The following is a 27,052-nucleotide window of genomic DNA, read 5'->3' on the forward strand; positions in this document are numbered from 1 at the left end:
ACCTGTTAATGCTTCTCACACACGCAACGTGTCTCGGTATCTCCTCACCTCGACGTCCAAGCGGCGTGTCTAAATGCACAGGAACGGCACGGCTGTTTCCGTTAACTGTGTGGATGGAGCTGTGAGTGGTTCGTCCGAAGGATCCAGTAATTTAAGGGTTTATCTGCAAATCTCTGTATATTCAGTCAGAGAGACAAGAAGACAACTACCAAGGGCTCACAAAAGGGGACCAAACGTTGCCAGTCAATTTTCTTTATTGCCGATGCCATTGGGATGTTGCCGTTCTCTGCTTGGCTGCATTCGATCTGTCTTCGGTTACCTGATATAACTACGTGTGAGTGTGGGAGTGGATACGCATGAAGTTTGAAAATCAAACTCGCGCACGTTTGGTCCGTACTTCTCTAAGACGTTCTCGCAAACCTCATCGCCAACCAGACCGCGGCGTGAACAGAGAGGAAACAAAACACCGGAGCGGACGCCAGAGTAATAGTTCTTATTTCCCGCTGCCCACTAAAGCTGCCTTAAGATGCGTAGAAATGCAACACCACAAACACACAAACAACAAATGCAGAGGAAAAACACTGGCGGTAACACAGTTGCGGGTTTTCTGAAAGAGTCTCTGCTTGACTCTGAGTGTATCTAATTTCCTCTAATTCCTTCAGCCACATATCAAACGTTGGGGGTCTTTTCAGATTTCCGGAATTGAAAAACTCCCCATGAAAAGCCTTTTTTTTTTTTTTTTAAAAACAAACAAAAAAGAACAACAAAAACAAATAAATGACCCCAAAACGTTTGTAACATGACATCGTGAACATGGGTGAGACACAGTTCCTTAATCTTTGGAACATTTCACACCGAGAGAGGGGAAGTATCTGTGAATATTTTTGCATAATCTAGTGGGAGAGATGTGCGGTCGGCGCACAACTCTGAACTGTGTCAAGGTATGCCTAGCCCTGCTATGACCACTGTGAACATTTTCAGCGCGGGCCTTCCATACCTCGGCAGAAGTTTCAGTACCCAGTTGTTTCCCTTAAATGAGGTGGGCGATGGACTTTCTTCAGTTCTGTGGAACGTCGCGAAAAATTAAGACACGGCATCTTTAGTCTGCGGTTCGATGGTCAAGGGGACTATCCAAAGCAGCGTGATGAGGATTAAGCTCGAACCGTGGGACCTGGGCCCTTAAGAAGTGTTGCAGAAAGAGGGAAACGCGTCTGTCGCAGCTGCTGAGAAGAGGCGAGGTGATCATATATAGTGAACGTACATAAGAATACTACAGACATCTCCGTCTTTTAAACTTGCAGTGGGACGTGTTGGAGCCAAGTAGTTTTGGGAAATGTGTTTTAGTCGTCTAGCGGGTTTCCATATTGAAGAGCCCCCATAAGATTTCACTCTGTTGTTATGAATCTGATCCTGGATTCTGCTGTGCTCTGTGTTACAACGGTACAGAGAGCTGCAGCCAACTGCATTTGGACGGACAACACGATGGATCTGCCAGCGAGCGACGATGCCTGGCCGCCTTGCCGCACTCTCCAATGTCTTCACCCTCATACGTATCCCAAGCTTCGGGGTCTGTGAAGGTGCAAGCAGTGAGGCTATTCCCGGTAGCCTGGGGACCAACTCACCTGACTCGTTTTGTGTTTCGCGGAGGTGTGGACACTTTGTAATATCTATTTTCATATTAACGAGACTGAAATAAAAGCCAGTCTCTGGCTTATCTCTGGAGCACTGCGTCAGTTAGCTAACAAGTGATAAACCACCATGCGACCATTAGGATTTTGACGGAGATTTTCCATTTGCTCATCTGTGTTTAGTTTCCACCTGCCGCCAACAGATCTCACTAAAAAGACATATTGCACTGATGGCAAATCATTTCCAGCATCTTGTAAATTTTCCATTTCTCTGTAGAAATCTTTATATCAACATATCTATATTCAATAAATCTTTCATACTTGATTTGGAGCTCTGGCATATTTAGTTGAAGTGACTCGTTTACACCTATTCACCTTCTTCAAATAGCCCGATATCTGGATGAATGAAGGTATTCGTGCATCATTAATGAGAAAATGTCGTTTACAGAATCTGTTGACAAATGCAATGGACTGGCCTGACACTTCTCTCTCTCCCGGAAATTTCATTGTCTCTCTCTTTTTTTCACACGCGCAAAAATACACCCACACACATGCACAGACAAACAGCATGAAGTGACCAAAAAAAACCAAAAAAAAAAAATGAGACAAGTGGCTGAAGTTCCCATTGGTGGAAGTTGAAGATGAGTGTTTTATCTGTCATCATTTTGACCATGGAAACCAGAGGATGTGACGTGCTTTTTTTTTTTTAAATCTGCTGAAACCATGAAGTAGTGAACTCCTTCACTGAATTAAGGTTAATTTGGTCACCAATGCATTTTAATGTCACCGCTGGTCATGCTCGTACCATGACTCGGTTGTCCACCGTCAGAAATGGACCCAGCCTTAACAACCATCGTTGTTAAGTTAATGAGGGACAAAATACATGTGCATTTAAAAGCATTCAGCATCGACACCCTGGGTATCAGCCTTTTTTTAGTAAGTCTTAACAAACTTATCACAAATATATTGTAAACTCGGTTGTGTGGTAGAGTAAGAGCTGCAGTTGTTCAAATAAGAGTAAGAAGCTCCATTGATAAAAGTTCCCGCTTTGCCTGGAGACATTAACGGTTGCAGTAACAGCCGGTCCAGACTGCAGCTTCGCTTATTAAGTGTGTGAGGAACCAAAACTACTAAATTCAAGTTTCTTTGTAGAGCACGGTCCCAAACCAAAGCAATTCAAAGAGCTTCACATGGTGATAAACGTTCAGACGCAGTAAAAGTGTTTGTGCTGCGGGTTCTGCTTGGATTATCAGATTTTTTCCACCTACTTTTCATACCTGTTTTTTTATATGTATGCATGTGTGTACATATATGTGTGTGAAAATATATATATGTGTGTGTGTGTGTGTGAAATGATCGAACAATGTTTTAAAACAAACACTGATAAAACTGTATTGTTTGGCCGGGCCACAAAACAACAGTGCATATCCAGTTTTTATAACAACTGCCTGGTCATTTCCTTATTGTAAATTAGGTATTTATTTCCATTCTGCATGTTAATAAAGAGGAAGAACATTGGGCAGACTGATTGTTTACAGACCGACCAGATAAAGAGACACGAGGAGCCGCTATGGTTTCAACAGCAGCAGCAGCCAGTGGATTTGTCCTTGTCCTTCTCTCTGTGCCAGGTACTGTGAAGTCTGCATTTAATTTAATTTTTGAAAAATAAAGAAACCTGAACATTGTGAATCGACCTTTTGGGGGTAGAGGGGTACGAAAGACCACTGATTGTCCTTGGAATAAATTCCTCATTTATTAACAAAACGTCTTAAGGTAAATGGTCCAGAATTAACGAAGCTTGACGAGCGGAGCCTTTGCTGTTGTGGAAAGCTGACGATGTGCTAACTGTGTTTACTATCGACATCAAGCGACGCACAGTTTTTGATGATATTGCTGTTAATTAACTGTCAGAGCGGCATCCAGGGGAAGACTCCCCCTGCAAGTTTCACACAGCTCACTCTAATCACAGCGGCCCTGAAGCGTCCGAGCCAGGCTTTATTTCACCAAGCTGATCCACTTGGTCCCGAGCTCATTTACTAAAAACCAACGGTAACAAACAGGTCGGTCCTGTCTGTTGATCGAGTCAAACGCTTGTAGGCTAGTTTGTTCCTGTTTCCACCTCTTTGGCCCAATACGCAAACTGCCCCGTCACGTTCCTTGGTTGGCATCTCCCATAATTTAACTGAGAGGCGCCTAAAATTTGTTACTGAAGGAAAGTAACAAAAAACATGATTTTTTTCCTACCAAGACGAGACATTTCCATTAAAGTTAATACAAAGGGGGGGGGCAGGGTGGCACAAACTCTAAAAATTGTCTGCGTCTTTATGTATTCAGTAAAGGTGACCTGAGGTTCAAAGGCCCAAAACTGGTCCTTAACGGCATCTTCTTACTATTCCATGTCTCTGCCTTGGTGCAAAGAGAGATCAACTACGTTCATCTTCCACTGCAAATTTATATTCAAACATTTTTTTTTTGTCTGCGGACTCCAACAGGCCTTTGTTAACTGCGGGCGTAATGCAATATAGGAAGTAAACCTGCAACATGCAAATCAACCCACTTGAGACAGAACTTTTTTCTTTTTTTTTTTTGTTTATGGAACAGCAACGAAACCAACAGCAACGAAAAAACCCTAAATGCTTTATGAAACACCAACAGCTACCACCACCTCCAAAGGGGAACTTACTCCGTGTCGTTCGTGGAGCAAATTGTAAGCTAGTTCATGTGGAACATCACTTTTATAGGACAATATAGTGCAGACCAAACAATAAAAGAAGAGAGTGCAGGCAGGCAACATAAGGCCAAGGAAAAAATTTGGGTACACCTGCTCATTCAAGTGGGTGTGTCCAGTTTTTATTTTTACTATTTTCTACATTGAAGAACGATACTGAAGCAATCAAAACCATGAAATAATGTATGGGATTAAGTAGTGATCAAAAAAGGGTTTAAGAAACTAAAATATGGTTCATATCCTAGATCTTTCAAAGTAGCCGTGTTTGCCGTGATGACGGCTTCGCACACTGTTGCCAATATCTTTTAATCAGCTTCGTGCTGTGGTATTGGTTTTTCAACGGGCGTGCCTTGTCAAAAGCTAACTGGTTGGATTTCTTGCCTCGTTAAAGTACCTGAGACCATCAGCTGTGTCGCGTTGTCGTGCGTCGCACCTCTGCTGCAGAGGATAAGTCCATGAGCGTTACCGGCCTCAGTTAACGGCGCCTCAGGTGGGAGCCCGCATCAGTGCTTGGTGAATCAGGCCTCCCCGATCGGTTTGACTGCGAAGAAAACCGCTTACGGAGGGAGACCAACGAGCCGAAGAGACTCGCGAGGGGCCGAGAACACACAAGGACTGGACATCAGACCAGTGGACGTATGGAACTTTGGTCTGCTGGGTCCATGTTTGAGATTTATGGTGCATCCTCTCATGAAGCTGGTTGAGAGGATGATAAAGGCGTGATAGAAGCTACTTTGAAGAATCCAAAATTTACAACGTTTCCCTTTGTTCACACTTTTCTTTTTTGCTTACTAACATGTTTTATTTCATAGTTTTGATGCCATCAGCATTAGTCTACAGTGTACAAATATATACATGTGTATATGTGTGTGTGTGTTTGTGTGTATGTGTATATATGTGTGTGTATGTGTGTGTATATGTGTATATGTGTGTGTGTGTGTGTATGTGTGTGTATATGTGTATATGTGTATATGTGTGTGTGTGTGTGTCTATGTGTATATGTGTGTGTGCGTGTATATGTGTATATGTGTGTGTGTGTGTATGTGTATGTATGTGTGTATGTGTGTGTATACGTGTATGTATGTGTGTGTGTGTGTGTGTGTGTGTATGTGTATATATGTGTGTGTATGTGTGTGTATATGTGTATATGTGTGTGTGTGTTTGTGTGTATGTGTATATATATGTGTGTGTATGTGTGTGTATATGTGTATATGTGTGTGTGTGTGTGTATGTGTGTGTGTGTGTATATGTGTATATGTGTGTGTGTATATGTGTGTGTGTGTGTATGTGTATAGGTGTGTATGTGTGTGTGTGTGTGTATATGTGTATATGTGTGTGTGTGTGTATGTGTGTGTGTGTGTGTGTGTGTGTGTGTATGTATGTGTGTGTATATGTGTATATGTGTGTGTGTGTGTATGTGTATAGGTGTGTGTGTGTGTGTGTGTGTGTATGTATATATGTGTGTAGGTGTATATATAGGTGGATATGTATACATATATGTATATATATATGTGTGTGTGTATATATGTGTGTGTATATATGTGTGTGTATATGTGTGTGTATGTGTGTGTGTGTGTATATATGTATATATATGTATGTATATATACACACACATTATATATATGTGATTTCATGGCTGCTGCATTGTCTTTTGTCATCTTTGCATGGCATAGCTGTCCTGCATTCTATAAAACTATTCTATATAATTAATTAAAAAATGCCCCCTGGACTAAACAGTTTTCAGTTCTGGTGGAAACTGTCACTGCATCCAAACATCCTTTTTCTGTATCACTTGGAATAAGCTCTGTGGAAGGTAGTTCTGGTGGAAAATGGAGGTTATGGTAAAAAAAAATCCTCAAAATGGACTTGCACCTGCAATAGTCTTGCACTGCCCAGCACCTGAATGAAGTTGAGAAGTCACCTCCTGTCCATACCCAAGTGCCCGGGCGGAGCAGCTTTCCCCCATTTGGACCTGTGATGAGACAAAGCCTAACTGGTTTCCAACCACAGTGACTGAACCACTAAATAAAGACAATGTATTTAGGTGAGAGACAACATACAAACATTTCACAGCAGTTGGAGTCAAGAGTTAATGGAAAAACAACATTTTTTTCATGATGAAATTATTAAGGTACAAATGTGCCTCGTTCTGGGAAGTGAAGTTCTGGTCTCTGGCAGGTCTACATAACGACGCAGTCATGCTAAATATTCACCTCTGTCCTCCTTCGCTATGAGTCTGATGTTGTGGTTTCTGCTGCGCTCTGTGTTCCAGTGGTACGGGGTTACAATGACTGGGGAGTGACTTACGCTTCTACTAAGATCTGCGCCTTAAAAGGATCAACGGTGGAGATGAACTGCACCTACAGGTTCCCATCTGGAATAAACTCTGTTTCAACCAAAGTTGAGGACACATTCTGGTTTACAAAAGCGAGTAATTACATTTACGTGGATCTGAGAACAGACCCCGACTATTGGGATCGTGTGGAGTATCGCTGTAAAAACGACGACTGCACTCTGAGAATCGCCGACCTGAGAGAGAGCGACTCCGCTGTGTACAGGTTCAGGTTCATAACGAACCAGCCAGGTGGGAGTTTTACTGGTTCACCCGGAGTCACTTTGTCTGTCACAGGTAACACGAAGGTTTCCTGCTTTCGCATCAAATGTTGAGCGCGCGCTTGCCATAGCATATGTGTATGTTGACAGTGTTATTCTAAAAGGACCTTTCTGTTCGTTCTTTTACATTTCCAGATCTCCAGGTGCAGGTGAGGAGATCGGATCCACCCACCACCTCGGCGGTGCTGAAGTGCCACAGCACTTGCCCGCCCGGTACCGCTTCCTATGTCTGGTACAAGAATGGACAGAAAATAGAGGACACATCCCCTCTTTATGCAGTCAAAGCCAATGACTCTGCACACACTTATTCTTGTGCTCTAAAAGAATATGAGGCCTTCCACTCTCCTTCAGTGTGTGAGTTTACTTCACAGTTTTCCACTCACATAACACCATCTGGTAGAGCCCATAAGTTGGTGCAAGTAGCTGCAAAAAAAAAAAAAAAATTGAATTAAACCAAATAACCATTACAGGAGTTTTTGGACATGTTACATATTGATCTTTAGGATTTGTTATTGTGCCTTTAGTTCCTGGCATCACTGAAAGGATGTAAAATTCTCATTTTTTTAAAACTTGAATATTTCATCCTCCAGATGCTCCAAAGCTTCCCTCTGTGTCAGCGACTCCCTCCGGTGACATGGTGGAGGGCAGCTCCGTGAATCTGACCTGTAGCAGTGACGCTAACCCCGCAGCTAATTACACCTGGTACAAGGGGAACCAAACACTGCACAGGAGGGAGGCTCGGCTCGTCTTCGGGTCCATCCAGTCCTCCGACTCCGGAGCTTATTACTGCACAGCTGAGAACGAGCTGGGGAGGGACACATCTGAATGTGTCTTGATTAATGTGAAGTGTGAGTGAAACAGCTAATTTGAAATAAAACGAAGCCTGATTTTTGTCAGGCGGTCTGTTGCTGCATTTTACTGAACAGCTATTACAGATGTTAGAGTGGGAGTTTTAGTCACTGGTGGCATCTAGATTTGACCTGCTGCGCACTGCTGTCACACAGTATGCGACATAATTATTTAAATATATGTAATATAAAGCAACACAGCCTCCTTTTTATAATTAATTTATGTTGCCACATCTCCCCCAGATGCTCCAAAGCTTCCCTCTGTGTCAGCGACTCCCTCCGGTGACATAGTGGAGGGCAGCTCCGTGAATCTGACCTGTAGCAGTGACGCCAACCCCGCAGCTAATTACACCTGGTACAAGGGGAACCAAACACTGCTTCAGGGACCGGAAGGCTTTTATCATTTCACTTCCATCAGCTCAGAGGACAGAGGGTTTTACCGCTGCAAGGCTGAGAATCAGTTTGGACGGATCCACTCTACGTCTCTATACTTGGATGTCCAGTGTAAGTAGAGAACAATGATAAATCTCTTAACCCAACACTGGGTTTACATGTGGAGGGCGAGCCAACGGGAAATCTGAGCCGCCGGACACTATCTATTTCCCCTATGATGGAGCTAGAGACAAGACGTTCGTGTTTTGCACAGGCTACTTAAAAACTTCACTATCTGAGTCATGATTCTTATGTCTGAAGAATAATAGGCAGTTTAAACAGACATATGCAACATTTCTGATGCAAGTCATTGGAAATGTTGAGACTTAACAAAGTGAAAAGCTTTCAGTCAAGTTGCTCCTATCTCAATCTTTAGACACTCAGTCATGGTTTGTTTGTATAGAGAGGCAAAGCATCAGTGATACTGTAGCATAAAAGTTTGTGTTTTTCCTGTCAAAAATCAAGGAAAGGGATGCAAAATGTGTTGTGGCTCATCGGCTTCTGACTCTTCTACAAAGAAATGGAATAAGCAAATACACTGTATCTCTCATGATATGAAAGTCCTTCTACATTGTGAATGCAAATATACATGAAATGTGTCTTTCTACATATCGTCGCCCAGATCCTCCAAAGCTTCCCTCTGTGTCAGCGAGTCCCTCCGGTGACATAGTGGAGGGCAGCTCCGTGAATCTGACCTGTAGCAGTGATGCTAACCCTGCAGCTAATTACACCTGGTACAAGGAGCAGGAAGACTCACCGCAAGCTTCGGGACAGATCTTCGCCATCACCGACTACAGACCTGAACTCGGTGGGAATTATTACTGCGAAGCCCGGAACAGGAGGGGACGTCGTAACAACACCTTACATCTGACTGTTGTGCAATTCTGTCTGCATACGTCTGGTAAGCTCACTTCTCTCTAACTCTACACCCCAAGATTTCTTTTACTTTTCAAACTTGTAGCCTTCACCCCCAACCAACGCTGACTCAAATGACATCACTTGAGGCATTTAATCAGTTTTTGTACAGCACCCTATAGGTCTTTATGCAGCTTTCTTTTTACAAATGCTGTAGTACTCCCTAAAATCCCCTTTAGGTTGTCAATTTTCTGGAATAAATTACAAATACCGTTAGTTGTAAGAATATTATTTAAGTGCTCTTGAATCTTGAAGTTTGCCGTTATGATTAAAGTGACAGTTTTTCAATCTGTGGGGCCAGTGGGTCCGAGTAACTGTCAGAGTTATTATTTGATTCCCATTTCCCAGGAGCATGGATGTTAATAGCTGTTGGAACAATCACGGCTATTTTCTTTGTTGCTATACTCATCTCTGTCTTGCTGTGGATTAGGTGAGCAGTAAATCATTTGTTTACACTGGAACATAACATGGCAATGCAAGCAATCCGTTTAAGGTTGAATTAATTCATTTGACCATTTTTTTTCCATTCATTTTCCCAATGAGCAGAAAGAGGGCTTCTAGTCAATCGTCTAAGCCTGAACAGAGACCAGACAAAAGTACAGAGGTGAGAAGGATCAGTTCAAGTGATTCCACATTTCGCAAAGCATTGAAAATATGAACGTGAAAACTGGAGGGCAGATACTACGTTTACCACTAAAGTATCGATTTTTTTTATTAGTGTTAACAGATTCGGATTCTTTCCTCTTTTTTTTTGAGATAAAAGTTTGATCTATAGAATTGTTTCGCGCTGTTTTTAGAGAGACTGGGTGGGTATAAGCATCACTGAGCTACTAAGAAAGCTGACTGCCAATTGACTGAGAGTTCCACCGAAGTTTCTTTTCCTAAAAACCCTTCCTGCCAGTGCTTTTAAGTTACTGTCACTACCTCAGTTTGTCAGAGGGTAAGCTGCACAAATATGCAATTCATCTTATGTGTCTAATGTCTATAGAAACAACCAGTGGAGCAGAGGGATAACCTTCACTATGCCAGCGTCAGCTTCTTCATGAAAAGGGCAGCTCCCCTCTGTTCCAACGTCAGACCAGCCTTGCTCCAGGGACACGAGAAGCAAGAGGAAACAAACAGTGTCGAGTATGCCACTGTCATATTTAACAGAGACTCATGCACAAAGGTAAGCAGCTTTTCACACAGAAACATTGTCCTCAGACAAAATTACAGTTCAAGAAGGTGTTTGAATGATCGTTCTGGCCTTTCTTCTTCACAAAACATGGGAGACAATTACAGTTGACCAAGGCTTTATCAAGTGGATCCAGCTGCTTTGTTCGGCCCCACAGAGTATAGTTTGTGTTATTGGTCACATGTACAGTTCTTAAGCTTCTGCATTTGAAAGTCGGGCATGCCAGCTGTGGCCTCTGTCAACACTTGTCTTTGCACTGAATTTAGAAACACTGCCAGAAGTGAGATTATATACCTATCGAATATAAAAACACAGAAAGTCATACCGTTTCTTTATATGCAGATGATGTGTGAGTATAGCTATCATAACTGTCCTTTTTCAGGACTTATATTTTTGGATTTTTGCATTGAAAATCAATATTAGTATTAGCAAAGCTTTGGCCTTAAACTCACATATGCTAACATACCCGAGATTTAAGCCGTGTTCTTATTCAAATTACCGATATGCATAAACTTTACAGTCACCATTATACCCCAATTTTAAAATATAATTCGTTGCTTTGCTGAGCTGCAGTGGTGTGATTTTTTTTTTTTTTTTTTTTTTCAGGTTTATCTTTACACATCTAATTGTGCATTTGATAAACATTTTGAGTTGAGTTTTTTAATCGTTGTTGGGCTGCTTTGATCATGTAATATCAAATCTTTGGAATCCTCTCATTTCTTTCTCCAGCCCTCAGTAACAGAAATAAGGAAGATGGAGAAGATCCAGCTGCCAAAATGACGCAATAGGAGAGGAGCTGATCAACATGTTAACCCGCTCATCGGAGTCTCCTTCAGTTATTACTGTGGGCTTAGAGCAATAAGCTCAATGAGCAGCACAGCGCTTTGCTTTTAAGTAGGGTTAGAGTAACAATATAGTGGTTTACATAGCATTTCTATTTTTGTTTTTGTTTGTTATACTACCATTCTCAAAGCACAATGCTATAATTTGATATTTAATTATGTTATGTAATTTGTTAATTGCTGGATTGAACTCAACTGATTCAGCCTGTGCTTTGTCGACGTGTGGAAACTTGCCAGTCATAAATTTTCAGTTGCAGTAGTGTAGCTTTACTAAACGTTGTTCCAGCCTGCAGCCTGAACTTTATCTCTGAGACAGTCTGTCAGTCAGCCCCTCGGTGGTAAATACGTCACCTGTGAAAACTGAAGTTTGAAAAGTTGACCCTGCTATTCAAAAAATACTGGGTTATTGGTGAACATGCATTTTCCGATGCAGATATAGTTTGATACTGCACGAGATAGTTAGTCACTAGTTAGTAAAAAGCAACAGTTTACTGTTAAAGTATTATTAGTCTTTTATTTTATAGTGACAGAGACACAGACATAAAAGTTGAGTAAAGAGTGAGAAGTGTACTGCATGCGTCAAAGGCTGCATGTGGTTAAATAGCAGGCATCTTGACCACAAGGCTATCAACATACTCTGACAAACATGCTGGTGATTGCAAAGTAATGTTACCACAGTGACTTTACTGAATTATCATTGTCACCGACCATATCAGTAGTTGTTGGCAGCAGAGCTTCCCTCGGACGTGATACACTAGACTTCCTCTTTGAAGGCATGTTAAACGACCATAAAACCTGCAGAAAATGTCATAATCTCTTTCCTAAGTAACAGGCTGCTGAGCAATTAACCTTGTCTGTACTGAACTGAGCAAAACTGCTTGAACTGGCAGCGTACTGACTGAAATGAAGAGAGTCTGAATCAGTGCTGAACTTCGTGGCAGTCAGAACAGTGATGTGCTCACTCCTTTTGAGGCGCGCAGCGCCCAATCTTTTTGAAACAATGCGTGTTCTTTACACCGACGATGAGATTAAAAATGTCTGTTTTTCCTCCTGTGTCTTTAAACATCTCTCTTGTGTCCCTGGGGTGTTGTGATGTGGGTGATACAGGCTTGGTACTAACAAGCCAAGAAACTAGTTTCTCACACTCTCATAGGTAAAATACATTATGAAATTACTAATTTGCACGAAAACACGAGTTACTTATTTGCTTTAAATTTAATTTACGGGTATCTGGCTCATTATGCATGTAAATAATGTAAAGAGGAAGGAAACTGGGTGTATTTTTAGCAGCGTAACCTTCTTTTGCTTACAGATTCTTTCTGTTTTGTAGTTAGAAGCGACTGTGATGCAACTGATTGACTTTGTGCGTTACATTTCTTATCTGCAGACCTGTTTCATTGTGTTTGAAGTCCCACAGAGATGAGAGGAGCAGCTGTAAGTTTAACCGCAGCAGCAAGTGGATTTGTTGTCCTGCTTCTCACTGTGCCAGGTACCGTATATCTGTACATCTGCATCTACACCGATATATATATATATATATATATATATATATATATATATATATATATACACCATGTTTTTAGATTTCACCTGTAACGTTGTTTGGTGAGATACAGAGCGTATCCTTAAAACTCTGACTGGGCCACCAGATTTTGACTTTATTCTCTCTCTGAAATCTGAAGTGCAGTCAGCACCGGATCATTAGCACACAGTGGTTTGTGGATTTTCTCATATTTTTCACATAAAGTCTCTTTGTAGCCATTTACAGAGATAGGAAAATTTCGGTGTTGCCTACTGTAAGGGGCAGGGTGGAAAAAGTCTTGAATGATCGACGTAGATCCACAAAACGCCCCTGCTGAGCGGAGGCATGCTGTCTGCGGACACTATTATGGCGACGAAGCAACTTCTGGGGAAGGAAGTGTGTGTGTGTGTGTGTGTGTGTCTGCACACCGGCGTCAGTTTCTAAAATTGAAATCTTTCTCGTTATTGAAACTGCAGTTTGGGTTTTATTAAGTTGGGCAGAATGCAAAATTTAAAAACGGACGGCAAAGCGACCACAGCGCGTCTTATCTCGGAGCTTGCGGTGAAACAGCCTGTTTCACCTGTCGCACCAGCCTCTTGCATCGTTACAGCGTTGGAAGAGGTGCGGACCTGCTCACCTGTAGGCACGTGTGACCCTTTTAAGAGAAAAAAAGATATAATGCTTCGTGTACGGAAGCTCACTTCTGCCAGGAAAAAGGGAAAACAAAAAACCATGAAAGGTTGTGCATTATAAAAAAATACTCATCAGTCAAAATTATTATATTATTGAGATAGAAAGTCAAAATGAAATAGTACAATCTCACAATGTTGACTTGTGAAGTCAAACCTTTTAATAGCTTATGATTTGGATTTACTGTCATAATTTTTTATTTACCACAAATTTATTTTTATCTTCATTTTCTTTCCCTGGCAGATGTGGGTTTCCATTGTCAAGAGTTAAAAATAGAGCGTCGAAAATTCAGCTTGAGACATTTCATTTTTTATTTTAGCACCATTTTCCTTTACAAAAAGTCAAAAATAGCTTCGGCACTGTTTCCACCCTAACCTGCTCTTGTCCCCGGTGGCTGGTGTGGATTAACACGCAGGCCGACGCAGCTTGCAGGGACCTCAGGGGCCCTCAATCAGTCGCCTACCAAGAAGCGATTCCATTTTTAATCTGGATGGATTTGATTAATCGATCTTTATAAGCTGGCAGTCAAAAAGTCATGCGTCTGCACCATTAGGCATCGACAGGCAGCGACTCGAGGGTTTTGGTCTCAAGTCTGCAAATTTTTCAACACTCGGTTATAGTAACTTCCACTCCACTCAGTCATGTCAGCAGGTGATTTCTCTGAGTTCCTCCCCTCTCAGTGAAGGGATCCCCATCTCATGTGTGGAGTCTTAAGTTGAAACGAAAACCTGCAGACTGGCGGTTCTCCGTAGCAAATGGTTTGACGCCCCCTGGAGGTAGTTTTGGAAATGTAGCTCAGTTCTACAAAAACGAATGTGTAAAAATACGTCTGTTCTCTGATGTTGTGGTTTGTGCTGCGCTCTGTGTTCCAGTGGTACGGGGTTACAATGGCTGGGGAGTGACTTACACTTCTACTAAGATCTGCGCCTTAAAAGGATCAACGGTGGAGATGAACTGCACCTACAGGTTCCCATCCAGAATAAACTCTGTTTCAACCAAAGTTGAGGAAACATTCTGGTTTACAAAAGCGAGTAATAACATTTACGCGGATCTGAGAACAGACCCCGACTATTCGGATCGTGTGGAGTATCGCTGTAAAAACAACGACTGCACTCTGAGAATCACCGACCTGAGAGAGAGCGACTCAGCGGAGTACAAGTTCAGGTTCATAACAAACCAGCCAGGTGGGAGTTTTACTGGTTCACCTGGAGTCACTTTGTCTGTCACAGGTAAAAATGTATCTGTTTAATTCCAAGTGTCCATCATCTTAAAAGGCTTCCTTTGAGTATGCCTGTGTGTGCTTTCATGCGTGTGTGTGTGTGTGTGTGTGTGCATGTTGACAGCTCAGTCTAACATTGAGACTTCTGCTCCATATCAACACATACAGGTTTGCAGGTGCAGCTGAGCAGCCCAGGGGTGCGAACGTATGATCGCTCAGCAGAGCTCATGTGTCGGAGCAATTGTCGTCTACCTGATCACACTTCCTACATCTGGTACAAGAATCAAAAGGAAATTTTGAGAAGAAAATTGAATTCTTTAAACAACTTTGAGCTTCGAAACCACTATTCCTGTGCTGTACAAGGACATGAGGATTTCCCCTCCTCTTCACTGCGTGAGTTTACTCTATACACCATTTCACTAACACAGCACCATATGCTTGGGACTTTTAGCTAATGCATTGTACTATAACTTTTGTGTCTTTAATTACCCGTCGTCTCACTCCCTTTTCCGCATGGGCGCATTAAGCTCTTGGGATACCTCTGTCAGTGTGCCAACAACAATACCGCATTCAAAGGTCCCCCTGGCACGCATAGTCAGCAATGTCCGACCACCTCGAATGCAGGAAGGGCCAACACATAGAGGAACGATTGATGCACGCACAGTGCCAGGGGTAGAAGAAGTATTCAGATCCTTTATTTAAGTTAGAGTACGTTAATGTAAAAATACTCCAATACAATTTAAAGTGCTGCTTAAGTGGAGAAGTTTCTTCAGTCAAATGTATTTGAATTATCAAAGCAAAAGTACTCATTCTGCAGAAAAAATTGCCTATGTGAGCGATATATATTTTGATATACGACATAATTAGTGATGCAACAACGTGTGAGCAGCATTTTATGATCGTGGCTGGTGGAGTTGGAGCAAGTTTTCAACACTTTATATACAGTGAAGTAGTTTAGTCCAGCGGTTCCCTGCGTGTTGTTGAGGCCCCTCCCAACGGTCACAAGATAAATCCGAGGTGTCCTGGGATGACTGATGGGAGAGGAAAGAGGGAAAATACAACAAAACCCATATCTGTTTCTTTGGTGGAAATGCCAACAACTCAGAGATGTACAACATGACGAGCAGACATTCAAGCAGTCCTTGAAATGACGTATTCGTTGAGCTTGATAAATAACTTTCATGCTCTTCTCTGAGGTGGAAAAAAGGAGGCCAGGTATCCAAACAGGTTTCCATACTGAAGCATCTTCACGACAGGTTAAAGTCTGATGTTCTGAGTCCTGACTGTGGTCTCTGCTGTGCTCTGTGTTCCAGTGGTACAGGGTCAGGTTAACTGGGGAGTGACTTACGCTCCTGCTCAGATCTGCGCCTTCAGAGGATCAACAGTGGAAATGAACTGCACCTACAGGTTCCCATCCAGAATAAACTCTGTTTCAACCAAAGTTGAGGAAACATTCTGGTTTACTAAACTGCAGGATAAAGAACCCGTGGATCTGAGAACAGACTCAGAGTATGCGGGTCGTCTGGCGTATAGTCGTGGTAAAAACAACGACTGCACTCTGAGAATAACCGACCTGAGAGCGAGCGACTCAGCCGAGTACAAGTTCAGGTTCAAAACAAACCTGCCAGGTGGGAGTTTTACTGGTTCACCTGGAGTCACTTTGTCTGTCACAGGTAACATTTTCACTGGAAGTCCGTTTCCAATGTTAGCCTGCATTTGTTAGCGGCTAAAATCACATTTACGTTTGTTGTTCGCAGACCCTCAGCTCCAGGTACGCGTGAGGAGATCGACCGTCAATCCGTACTCTACCTGGACAGAGCTGACATGTCACAGCAATTGTCAACCATCTCATCATCTTTCGTACACCTGGTACAAGAATGAAAATTCAGTTGAAGGAGGAGAAGAAAAATATTTTCACCTACACACAAGTGGTCCTGGAGACAAATATCACTGTGCTATAGGAGGAGACGTGCCTGTCCGCTCTCCTCCCGTGTGTGAGTTTACGCCTCTTTTTTTCACTAAAATAATGTAATCTGGTGGTTATTTTCAACCAACTAGTCTAGAATAAGTATAATAATAATAAATTCAGTACTACATCTGACACATTTTCAGCTTCTTCGCGTAAACAAAGCATGTTTATTCTGACCAACGTGTGATTCAGTTATGAAGTTTAATTCATGTCCCTGGAAGAAGTAATTAAATCATTAAAATTATTATTGTTAGTGAGTTATTGTCTCTCTGGATGTATTCTCTCTTTAGAAGTTAAACTATTAACAAATAATACAGGCTATGGTATGATAGCATTCTCATCATGCATATGTATGTTAATATATCCTCCAGATGCTCCGGAGTTTCCCGCTGTGTCAGTGAGCCCCTCTGGTGAAATCGTGGAGGGCAGCCCAGTGACTCTCAACTGTAGCAGCAACGCTAGCCCTGCAGCTAATTACACCTGGTACAAGGAGGATGCAAATCCAGGCCTTCCGTCTCTCCAAAAATCACTTTCCTTCGGGTCCATTAAGTCCTCAGACTCTGGGCGGTATTACTGTAGAGCTGAGAACGAGCTGGGATGGATGTCAGCCCCCACAGTTATCGTTGTGAAATGTGAGTGAAATACAGGTCATTGGCTGTGGAGAGATTAAATCTGTCGCACTCTTTGCCTCAAAACCCTGCATTACAAACTGGGCTGTGTGGTTTGAAAAAAAAAAAGGAAAAAAGTGGGCGGGCATTCAGGATTATAGGAAATGTAGGATCAGTGCTTCTGGAGTTCAGGATATCTCTGCTGCCTCAACTGCTGCTTCATTCTTCAAATCTGTTCAGAAGTGCAACATTCAACATCACTCGAGTATCCCTGTCACTTAACAACAAAAAGAATTTACCTGCCTGCGTCAGTTTCACAATCTGCTGCTGTAGTTCAGTGAGCAGGCGCAGTAGATTTTTACAATTGTGTTCACCTTTGGCCCCTAGTTCAACTGACACCGATTCACCAGACCCGCTGCGGCTTTCCACGCCCTACCATATATGTAACAATGTATTAAAAACAATATGAGCCACAGTAGTTATGCGCTGTCAACTCATAATAATATACATTCAAACATGCAGATGCTCCAAAGCTCCTCTCTATGTCAGCGACTCCCTCCGGTGAGATAGTGGAGGGCAGCTCCGTGAATCTGACCTGTAGCAGTGACGCTAACCCCGCAGCTAATTACACCTGGTACAAGGGGAACCAAACACTGCTTCAGGGACCGGAAGGCTTTTATCATTTCACTTCCATCAGCTCAGAGGACAGAGGGTTTTACCGCTGCAAGGCTGAGAATCAGTTTGGACAGATAAATTCTTCAAGCCTATTAGTAGATGTCCAGTGTAAGTCACAATTTATTTTTAATAATACAAAGGTCTTTCCAGTTCATGCATGCTAATGTTAAGGGAATATGTCTTCGGAAATTTCATTGTTTACCAGATGCTCCAAAGCTCGTCTCTGTGTCAGCGAGTCCTTCCGGTGAGATAATGGAGGGCAGCTCCGTGAATCTGACCTGTAGCAGTGACGCTAACCCCGCAGCTAATTACACCTGGTACAAGGGGAACCAAACACTGCTTCAGGGACCGGAAGGCTTTTATCATTTCACTTCCATCAGCTCCGAGGACAGAGGGTTTTACCGCTGCAAGGCTGAGAATCAGTTTGGACAGATAAATTCTTCAAGCCTATTAGTAGATGTCGAGTGTAAGTCACAATTTATTTTTAATAATACAAAGGTCTTTCCAGTTCATGCATGCTAATGTTAAGGGAATATGTCTTCGGAAATTTCATTGTTTACCAGATGCTCCAAGGCTCGTCTCTGTGTCAGCGAGTCCTTCCGGTGACATAGTGGAGGGCAGCTCCGTGAATCTGACCTGTAGCAGTGATGCTAACCCCGCAGCTAATTACACCTGGTACAAGGGGGGCGGAGACTCACCACAAGCTTCGGGACAGACCTTCGCCATCACCGGCATCAGAGCTGAACTCGGCGGGAATTATTACTGCGAAGCCCGGAACAGAAGAGGACGTCGTAACAACACCTTACATCTTAATGTCGTGGCAGGTAAATCAAACAATATAATCCACTTTATGATGTTATGCAGTTGGGGGGCGGGGTAACAATTTAATGATAACCCTCTGTTCAGTCCAACATGTGAAACTTTTCAGTTTCAGGTGAGAAAGAGCAGCTGGTGATTCCTTGCATATTGGATGGAGCGCATGGTAGTCTAACGCTAAAAGTGTCGGTAACGGCTGGGGCTGTGCTGCACATTGGGAATCAATAATTAAATTTGGAAAAATGAAATTTGTTTTAAAAAAACAAAAAGATTGCTGTCTTTAATTTCTGAAACCTTACGAGCAGTCAAACTGTCAGACAAAATTTCAACAGACCCCCAAGAGAAAACCGACGCAAACTTTACAATACTTCCGCACACCTTCTTTTATATACATGCTTCACAGTTTATAGATAGACTTCTTGGTTTTTACTTTGAATTAATGTAGTTGCTGTAGTTGAGCGCACACACAGTTTTTCCTGTCCCTGTGTTCCCAGATCTCTGCAGGTGTAATATGTTATATTATAGGTTTCTAACCTTTTTTATGATTTGGCGCTATATAAATAAAATTGAGTTGAACTGAATTGAATTGTCAAAAGCCAATAAAACAAAAGGTCACAACTATAAAAATAAGACCCAAGTTGTTTTAAACTGGCAAATGCCCTTAAAAGAACTCGATCATTGGATTAGACGCAATGACAGCAGAAATACAGGTTATTTAACACAAGCACAATCTCAGGCGCAAAGCAGTCGGTTATGAACGCACGGACTGAGTAGTCATCTAAATTTGTATTGAATATTACGGCAGCTTTTTCTGTTAATCACCCCGCTTATATCAAGGAGCATAGGCTACATGTCTGTGGTGCTGAACTGTGGTGTTGAACTACACCCTCGATTCTTTCTTCATGAAGGTAGAAAGATAGGATTTATTGCTGGACTGCTGTATGGGACTACACCAGTTTGAGCTAGGTGTACCTAATAAAATGGCAGCTGAGTGTATGTGAAAAACGAAAATATTTTTGTTACATTAGCCTATGGGGCCATTGGGAAAAACTGTTAAAACACCTGGATTAAGTTTTTTTTTTTTTTCTTATTTCATCACAGATTTCCCTGAAGCATGGAAATCAGCAGTCATTGGAACCATCACTGTTGTTGTCCTTGCTATCATACTCCTCTCTGCCTTCCTACTGATAAAGTGAGCAGATCTATTTTACTGTTGTATTGTTCATTAAATACCGGAAAATCAGTCGTTAAGAATCAGTTTGGCAAATAAATTCTAATCGTTTTTTATTAATTCGCCTGACCAGAGAAAAGATTACCTCCAAGCAGTCATCGGAGCCTGTACAGAGAATTGTCTACAGTGAAAAGGTGAGGCAATAGTTATTGAGTTCAGTGTAAAATCCAGTGAAATCCTACGTTCAATTCACCCTGCTTAGTCAAAGTGCAGGTTGAAAACTAATCTTATTGAGAAGCACTTCATGCTGGTCTTCTGACATCCATCTTCATGGAAAAGAATCTGTTCTGAGTTCTGCTAACTCTCTCTTTGAATCTTGTATCTCTACATCGCATTTTTTAACACTATTTCTTTGTCAAACTTTTTTTTCTGTCATACAGTCATGCAGATTGTTCATTACTTCAAGGGATGTTGCTTTTTTCTGCCCCGGTTGCTTGTTATGTTAGTGTTTGGCAAACAGAATTACAGATTACGTGGCCTTGAAATACTTCTGATGAGCTGGAACTAGTGCAAGTGGTTAAAAGATATCGGGTAGATATAGTAGCTGGGCTCTATGCACAGCACTGTGCATCAAAGAGCGGAATTGTGGCTGGTTGTTCTCCCCTTACAAAGTTGTCAAGAATAAGAGGCTCTGAGTGGATTTGGGGATTTCCCTGACAGTTTCCCTACCATCAAGATGGCGGCGCTGTGTATGGCAGTGGCTACTCTGGTTCCCTCTAGTAATGTGAAATTTGTTTTAAATGTACTGTCTGGTCCAACTCAGTTGAATTCAAAACTAGCCTAAGATCACTGTACTTTGCTCATACTTTTCCTATCAAGCAGTTTAGCAAACCGATTGTTGGACTCGAAGCACTAGGCAATCTTGGGATTCTATGCCGGCAAGACTTGGAGGGTTACACAGCAGCTGGCCCTCCCACCATCACTGCCCATCATCTCTGCCCACCGTAGGGACCAATGCAGATGGTGCGAGAGGCCATGTAAACGTAGAAGTCAAGCGAGTATCAGCGCCACGCTAAAGGCTAACTCCTACAAACCAAGGCTTCCATCTATTCTGCTCTCCAACGTCCGCTCTCTGGAAAACAAAATGTAATATTTGATACTCGATTTAACCGCTCAATGCAAGGAGAGACTGTTGTGCTCTGATTCTCACCTAGCCATGGCTAAAGTCTACTGTTCCTAACGGTGCCATTCGTGTGGATGGGCTGACAACTTTCCAATGGGAGCCATGCTCTCAGAGGTAAATCTCAGGGTGGGGGTGTGTGCATTTACATCAACGACAACAAACGCACAAGTGCTGAAATTCTCTCAAATCATCCTTCTCTAGATATAGGGTGCCTGATGCTAAAATGTCGAACATTTTATTTGCCAAGGAATGAGATTCAGCCATAGATGCTGCAGAATATTGCTGGGCTGTCACGGTACTTCAATATCAGAAGGGGGACAGCGCTTATGGACTGAAAAATGGGGGATGGTGGTTTTCATCTTCAATAAAAGGGGACCAGAGATTGTTCTCTAATTATCAGGGTGCCAAATTGAACATTCACCCAATGAAATATACACCCATTTGGTGCTGGAAAGAGGGCTGCAGACAGTGATCAAACTTCATGATCAATGGGGATTTTATTTTCAGTCGTGGAACACAAAACCAGCTCTCTTGCTAGGAGGCTGAAAGGGGTCTACTTATTTTGTGTACTTGGAGATGGCTTAAGACCATGTCTCTCCATGTGTAATGTGGTAGGCAATATTTCAGTATGTGTTGCATTCTCTTCTTCAAGTTACGCACATTCTAATAAGGTCTTCATACTCTAAGATTATGCCTTCATGGTCCAGCCAGGGAATGGAGTGTGTCCATTTCGGTGACCTCAGGACTGCGTCTCTGCTTTCTGCAGATGATGTAGCTCTGCTGGCTTCATCAGGCTGTAGCCTAAAGGACAGACTGGAACAGTGTGTAGCAGAGTGTAGCAGCCTCGCCAAGTCTGAGACCATTGTAGTCTTCTGGCAAATAGTGGATTCCCCCCTTCTGTTTAGCAATGAATTCCTGTTTAAAGTGAAGATATATTATCTTGAGGTGTTTTTCATGAGTAAGGGTAAAAAGGAGCATTAGATCATCAGGAGAATGGAGCCTGATGGCAAAACACTCAATTTACTATCAATCTAATTCCACTCCTCACCTGTGATCTTAAACTCTGGATAGCCATTGAAAGGATGGGATTGCAAATGTAAGACAGTGAATGCACCCTCCCTCCAAGAGTGTGTGGGTTCACCCTTAGGGATAGGATGAGGAGCTCTGATACCTGGAAGGTGCTAAGAGTCCAATAGTGGGGCGACCCCGCAGCAGATCAAGAAGACGCCAGTGGGATTACATTCCACGTCTGGCCAAGAAAGGGCCTTGAGATCTACCAGAATGAGCTGGACAACGTGGCTGTGGAGAACGACTTCTCGAGTACCTTGCTTTACCTGGTGTCACCACAACTGGGCCAAGAACAAGTGAAGGAAAATAGATGAACAGATCGTACTACGTACTACCCAAGGTTATACCAAAATTCAAAACCGCTACACATGTAAGAGTTAACAGTGAATTTGTTTTTGCAGTGTCTACATAGTCAGTCAGAGGAGCAGGATGACCCTGACTATACCAATATCCACTTCTTGAAGAACCAGACAGATCCTGTCTGCTCCAACATCGGACTAGCTGGACCCTGCAGACGCGATGAAGAGGAGGACGACGATAGTGTTGAGTACACTGTTGTCAAATTTAACAGTTCTGCCCCAAGGTGAGAAGCTTTTCATTAAAGAACATTATCCTCAGTAAAACCTCAAAACAACATTTAAACATTGATTAAGTATTTTGTTTTAACACTGTCATTGCGGTTTCATTATTCTTGTTTTGTTTACATTTATATCACTGTTTGAAATTCTTATTTGTTAATACTACATCTCCATGATCTCCTGATTATTTATTTATTTTATCTCCTGTCAGAGCCAGAAGTCAGGAAATTCAGGAGGATCCAGCTACATTGTACAGTACAATCAAGACATCCTTCTGATTTTTAGAGCAATGTCTGCCAGTTGGTCAGTCAGTTGTTCCACCACTTTGGTCCAGACTAAAATGTCTAAACAACTGCTGGATGGATTGCCATAAATTTATGTGCAGCCATTCATGGGCCCCAGAAGATGAATCCTACTGACTCTGATGATCCCCCGACTTCAGCGACACTCGCAGATTGACAGTTTTGGTTTTTAGTGACATGTCTTGACAACTATTGGATAAATTGTTATATAAATTGTGGTACAAATATGCGTGGTGCCCCAAGGATAAATCCCAATAACCCTGGGGATTCCCCGACTTTCATCTCTCTCTCTCTGAAATGTATCAGCGATTTTAGAAGCATTGCTATACAATGCAAGTAGTGGTCAAAAGCTCCACCTTTAACCCACATTGAACCTTAATTAAAGATTAATGTAGACAATTCAAACATTTTATAACTTGCAGCTTTAGACATACTACATCCCTGCAGTATGTATCAAGATGGCTAAGCTTGTCACAGGCATTTTTTCCATTTAATCCATATATAAAATTTGCAATTTAAAAGCACATTTGGGTAAGAAAAAGCATTATGTGACATACAAAGACTCATGTTTTACTGATAGAAAACCATTTCGAAGACCCCTGTCAAGAAACCTACGCGTGTTTCCTTGTTCTGTTTTGTATAATTTTGTCTTCCTTAAATTAATGTAACAACCTCATTAGAGCCAAGAGAAAATAAATATTTTCATTTTTTTCCCTCTGACTCCCGTTATTAGACCAAGATGAGCAGAAAAATTCACACGAAGGCCATGACTTGTGATGAATGGTCACAACTAAATGGCTTCATTCTAAGGAGTAACTGGCAAAACAGGTTGAGAAACAGCTCAGATTTCTTCAATGTAAAACCTAGAATAATAAGCTCTAGTGACAAGTCTTGCTCCTAAAGCATCATGAGACTTTCTTACAGCCATTATTAATGTAGTACATCTTTTAAAGGTGCCATGTGTAAGTTTTTGCTATTGCTATAGCAAACGTTTGCATTAACAACTGTTTGTTTACCAGTCTAGAAGAAACGTTGCAAGTTCAGCATCAAACTTCATTCAGTGAGTGCTGCTCACTCGATCACGTGGTTGCGCCAACCCACTCTGGTTCTTCCCTGGTGTTACCGATAGTGCTAGCCCCAAATGAACGCCTTAGTTCAAACTGCTAAAACTGCCTCCAAGATACAGCCATATGCCCGCACTAGGCACTGACAACGGCTTCTCCCGCCTACTCAGCTTTTACCAAACTAACTGCCATTCATATCAATGAATTATGACACTAAATTGGTTATAAAAAGACACTTGAGTACCTAGTTGTAAAGTTTAGATTGCTTTAAACAGTGCAGGTAGTGTGTGACTGATACGTTTTCCTCTCAGGGCTTACCATAGCTGTATACGCTCCTTGCTGAGACTGTTCAGTACTACATACCCATAGACTCAACTCGTCTGCTAGTGGGGAGACAGTGGAGAAGGATTTCAGGTTAGATCTGGTGGAAAACCGTAACACTTCAGGAGCTTTGGCCAGGATGTTTATAGCAAGGGAGCAGAACTGTTGACTTTGTCTTGGGGATATAGTCATCTGGTGGAAAAAACACATATGAACTCTTTAACCTGACTGACAAGCTCTACATGGAGAAGGCACAGCTGAAAGACTTTGGGGAAGCCTTGTCCATCCTGCTGGTGGAACTCACTCAGGTATCCTTGGCCTCCTAGATTAGAAGCAGTCATTTTCCCAGAAGTATTATTGGGATCTTGTTCATAAATGAGGGTAAGATGGAGTGTGAGATTGGGGGGCTTATTGGTGATGTAGGCATTGAACTTGACTTTGCTGGTGAAGAGGGAGCTGTACCTGAATGGACCACCAGTCAATCTGTATTGAAGTTGCAGTTTCTACCCACTCAGAGCCAGCAAGACGAGCAGGAGGACCTTCACTCTGCCAGTGTCCAGTTCTCCCAGAACCAGGTAGATCCTGTCTACTCCGATATCAGACCAGCTCGGCCACGAAGACGAGAGGAGGAGGGTGAGGGTGTTGAGTACGCTGTGGTCAAATTAAATAGTGGCAGTACTGCCCTGAGGTGAGCAGCTATTCACACAGGTACATTATCCTCTCTTTATGATGGAAATTACATTTTCGTCACTGTGGCATGTACCTGATGTACTTTTACATCTTTTAATATCTACAATACCCTCGCCCTGACTTTTTTATTTTTTATTTCCCTCTCGGAACCAGATGTCAAGAAGCTGGGGAAGATGCAGCTGCTTTGTACAGCACAAACAAGAAAACCTGCTGAACACGAGGGAATTTCCAGCCTGGTATTTATATTAAGTAGTTTGTTTAATGAAGCAGGTAACTACTGATTAAATACATTTCTTTCTTTCAGACTAGCTTGAGAATGCAGACTTGACCACACATTTTTGGAACAAATTTAGATTTACAAAAAAACAATATAATATAAGAGTACAGTTTATTATCTTTAGTCAACACAAGTTAGCTCTAAACGATCTGTAAAAAATTTACTACTTAAAGCTTTTGATTGTAAAGAGAATTTATTACATATTTGTCGGAAGCATATTTAATTTAGTAGCACAGACCAATGGAAGAAAAAAATGTACTGGACAGATGGACTTTGACTTATTGTTTTAACAGCCGACAGAGAGAGAAACTACGAGGGAATGTTTTGTCTGCGAAATCATAGTCCCTCAAGGTCATTTTAAGTATCTTTTAACTTTTCAAACTAACAACATAGTAATACTGTGAATAGCTATTTGTGTTTACTGCATGCAGGACATGCTCTCAAACTAAAAACATGAATTCACTGACCTTTAAATTTCAAAAACCCTGTACATTTGTAAAAATGAGTGGGAGCTTTGTATCATTGGAATGATGAAGATGGTGTCTTCTTCTACAGCATACTGTATTATCACGGCCTTTTCTCAACAATATGTTTAATTTTGGCTCACATTGCATTATTAGCCAGCCTATAATAGCGATAATAATGACTTCAGTTATTACCTTGTTCCTGCCGGTGTTGTTAAGTTCTTCCTCATTCTTTTAATATCATCACAGTAGAGAAAACCCTTCTGGGTATATTGCTATAAGTGTCTACACTTTCAGTTCCCTTTTCTCTCAGTCAAAACTAAAAAAAAAAAAAGTTATTACTGTTGAGGCTGGGTTAAAATGACCATTAAATCTTTGGGTACACAGTTATTTGATATCTTTGCGAGAAAATGGCGCAGGAGCATGGTTGGGACACCTCTACAGCCTGCAGCCGTTGACAGACAGTTCATATGCAGCATCAGTAAGGCCCGTGCACTTAGCTTGCAGGCTGGGACTGCTGGAGCATTCAGCAGGCAAAGGCCAGCGCTCCACCCAGGTGTCCTTTCCTAACATGTAGATGAACCTGACACACAGAGAGAGAAAAGAGTGGTTGGGTGGGGGGGGGGGGTCATTTATATTTAGGCTTTAGATTTTAAGAGATGAGAGCACTATGTTTGTGCACATCGCCTACAGATGGCTGTGATGCATCTCATGCGGCAGCCACTTTAAGAATTGTTTTAAGAATTACACCCGTTGTCATTCTTTTTTTTCCCCTCTCCTGTTTAAACCTGTGTTTGATTATAAGCCAGAAACTCAGGATTTCTTTCTCCTGACCGGGAACATCAACACAAAGTTCCCTTTTTAACTCAGTTTCTTCTGAAGAGGAGCGTAGTTGTCCCACCACATGTTGGTGCAAGACTGGAAATCAGCATCCATGAAAAGAGGTTCTGCCACATCTCCTTTATAATGGCTTCTAATGGCCCGTTTGTGGTAAAACGTTCCAAGAGGTGTTCATCGTGCTATGTTTCTAACTGAGGTTGTACCGGACTGCATTATATTAAAATGTGTTTCTAATATTCTTCCCCCTCATGTTTGTAAATGTGGTGGGCAAATAATGCAGTGCCGTTCTTAACCACTGCAGACTACAACCACAATAATCTATAGTGAAATGAATACCTCTCTGACAGTGTCAATCAAAACAGAATCACCTTTGCAAAGGTCAAATTTATGGCTGAGCTGTTGTACTGGATTGCTT

The 27,052-nt window shown here is 42.0% G+C and overlaps 3 protein-coding genes across 13 annotated transcripts in view; 2 read left to right on the top strand and 1 right to left on the bottom strand.

Moving 5' to 3' along the window:
- The first annotated feature begins 814 nt into the window (after positions 1-814).
- On the top strand, positions 815-11,553 carry LOC120800763 (carcinoembryonic antigen-related cell adhesion molecule 5-like). Its single transcript, XM_040147096.1, has 11 exons — positions 815-1,647; positions 3,134-3,256; positions 6,629-6,985; positions 7,105-7,323; positions 7,560-7,817; positions 8,061-8,321; positions 8,872-9,150; positions 9,513-9,594; positions 9,711-9,768; positions 10,153-10,332; positions 11,068-11,553. Exons 2-11 carry the CDS (start codon positions 3,199-3,201, stop codon positions 11,116-11,118), a joined length of 1,803 nt encoding a protein of 600 aa, XP_040003030.1. The 5' UTR covers positions 815-1,647; positions 3,134-3,198; the 3' UTR covers positions 11,119-11,553.
- An 8-nt stretch (positions 11,554-11,561) lies between these two features.
- Positions 11,562-25,255, top strand: LOC120800760 (B-cell receptor CD22-like). Of its 6 annotated transcripts, none has more exons than XM_040147083.1 (14): positions 11,562-12,333; positions 12,568-12,669; positions 14,265-14,621; positions 14,780-15,004; positions 15,925-16,284; positions 16,369-16,605; positions 16,952-17,212; positions 17,711-17,971; positions 18,069-18,329; positions 18,427-18,687; positions 19,781-19,871; positions 19,984-20,044; positions 22,503-22,684; positions 22,891-25,255. In XM_040147083.1, exons 2-14 carry the CDS (start codon positions 12,600-12,602, stop codon positions 22,955-22,957), a joined length of 2,694 nt encoding a protein of 897 aa, XP_040003017.1. In that variant the 5' UTR covers positions 11,562-12,333; positions 12,568-12,599; the 3' UTR covers positions 22,958-25,255. The 6 variants fall into 6 exon arrangements, with proteins under 6 accessions (XP_040003017.1, XP_040003016.1, XP_040003019.1 ...); XM_040147082.1 differs by having other exon boundaries at positions 12,590-12,669; XM_040147085.1 differs by lacking the exon at positions 18,069-18,329 and having other exon boundaries at positions 12,590-12,669.
- Positions 25,256-25,285: 30 nt separating this feature from the next.
- LOC120800759 (complement C3-like) overlaps positions 25,286-27,052 on the bottom strand; it is a 28,997-nt gene continuing 27,230 nt past the window's right edge. For 5 of the 6 annotated variants that reach the window (XM_040147078.1, XM_040147077.1, XM_040147076.1 and 2 more), the window contains one exon: positions 25,286-26,380. In XM_040147078.1, the coding sequence (XP_040003012.1) occupies positions 26,236-26,380 (145 nt within the window). In that variant the 3' untranslated portion in view covers positions 25,286-26,235. The remainder of the gene's footprint in view (positions 26,381-27,052) is intronic. The other variant, XM_040147080.1, reaches the window with a different exon arrangement.

The sequence above is a fragment of the Xiphias gladius genome, chromosome 15, assembly GCF_016859285.1.
Source record: "Xiphias gladius isolate SHS-SW01 ecotype Sanya breed wild chromosome 15, ASM1685928v1, whole genome shotgun sequence".
Lineage (NCBI taxonomy): Eukaryota > Metazoa > Chordata > Actinopteri > Istiophoriformes > Xiphiidae > Xiphias > Xiphias gladius.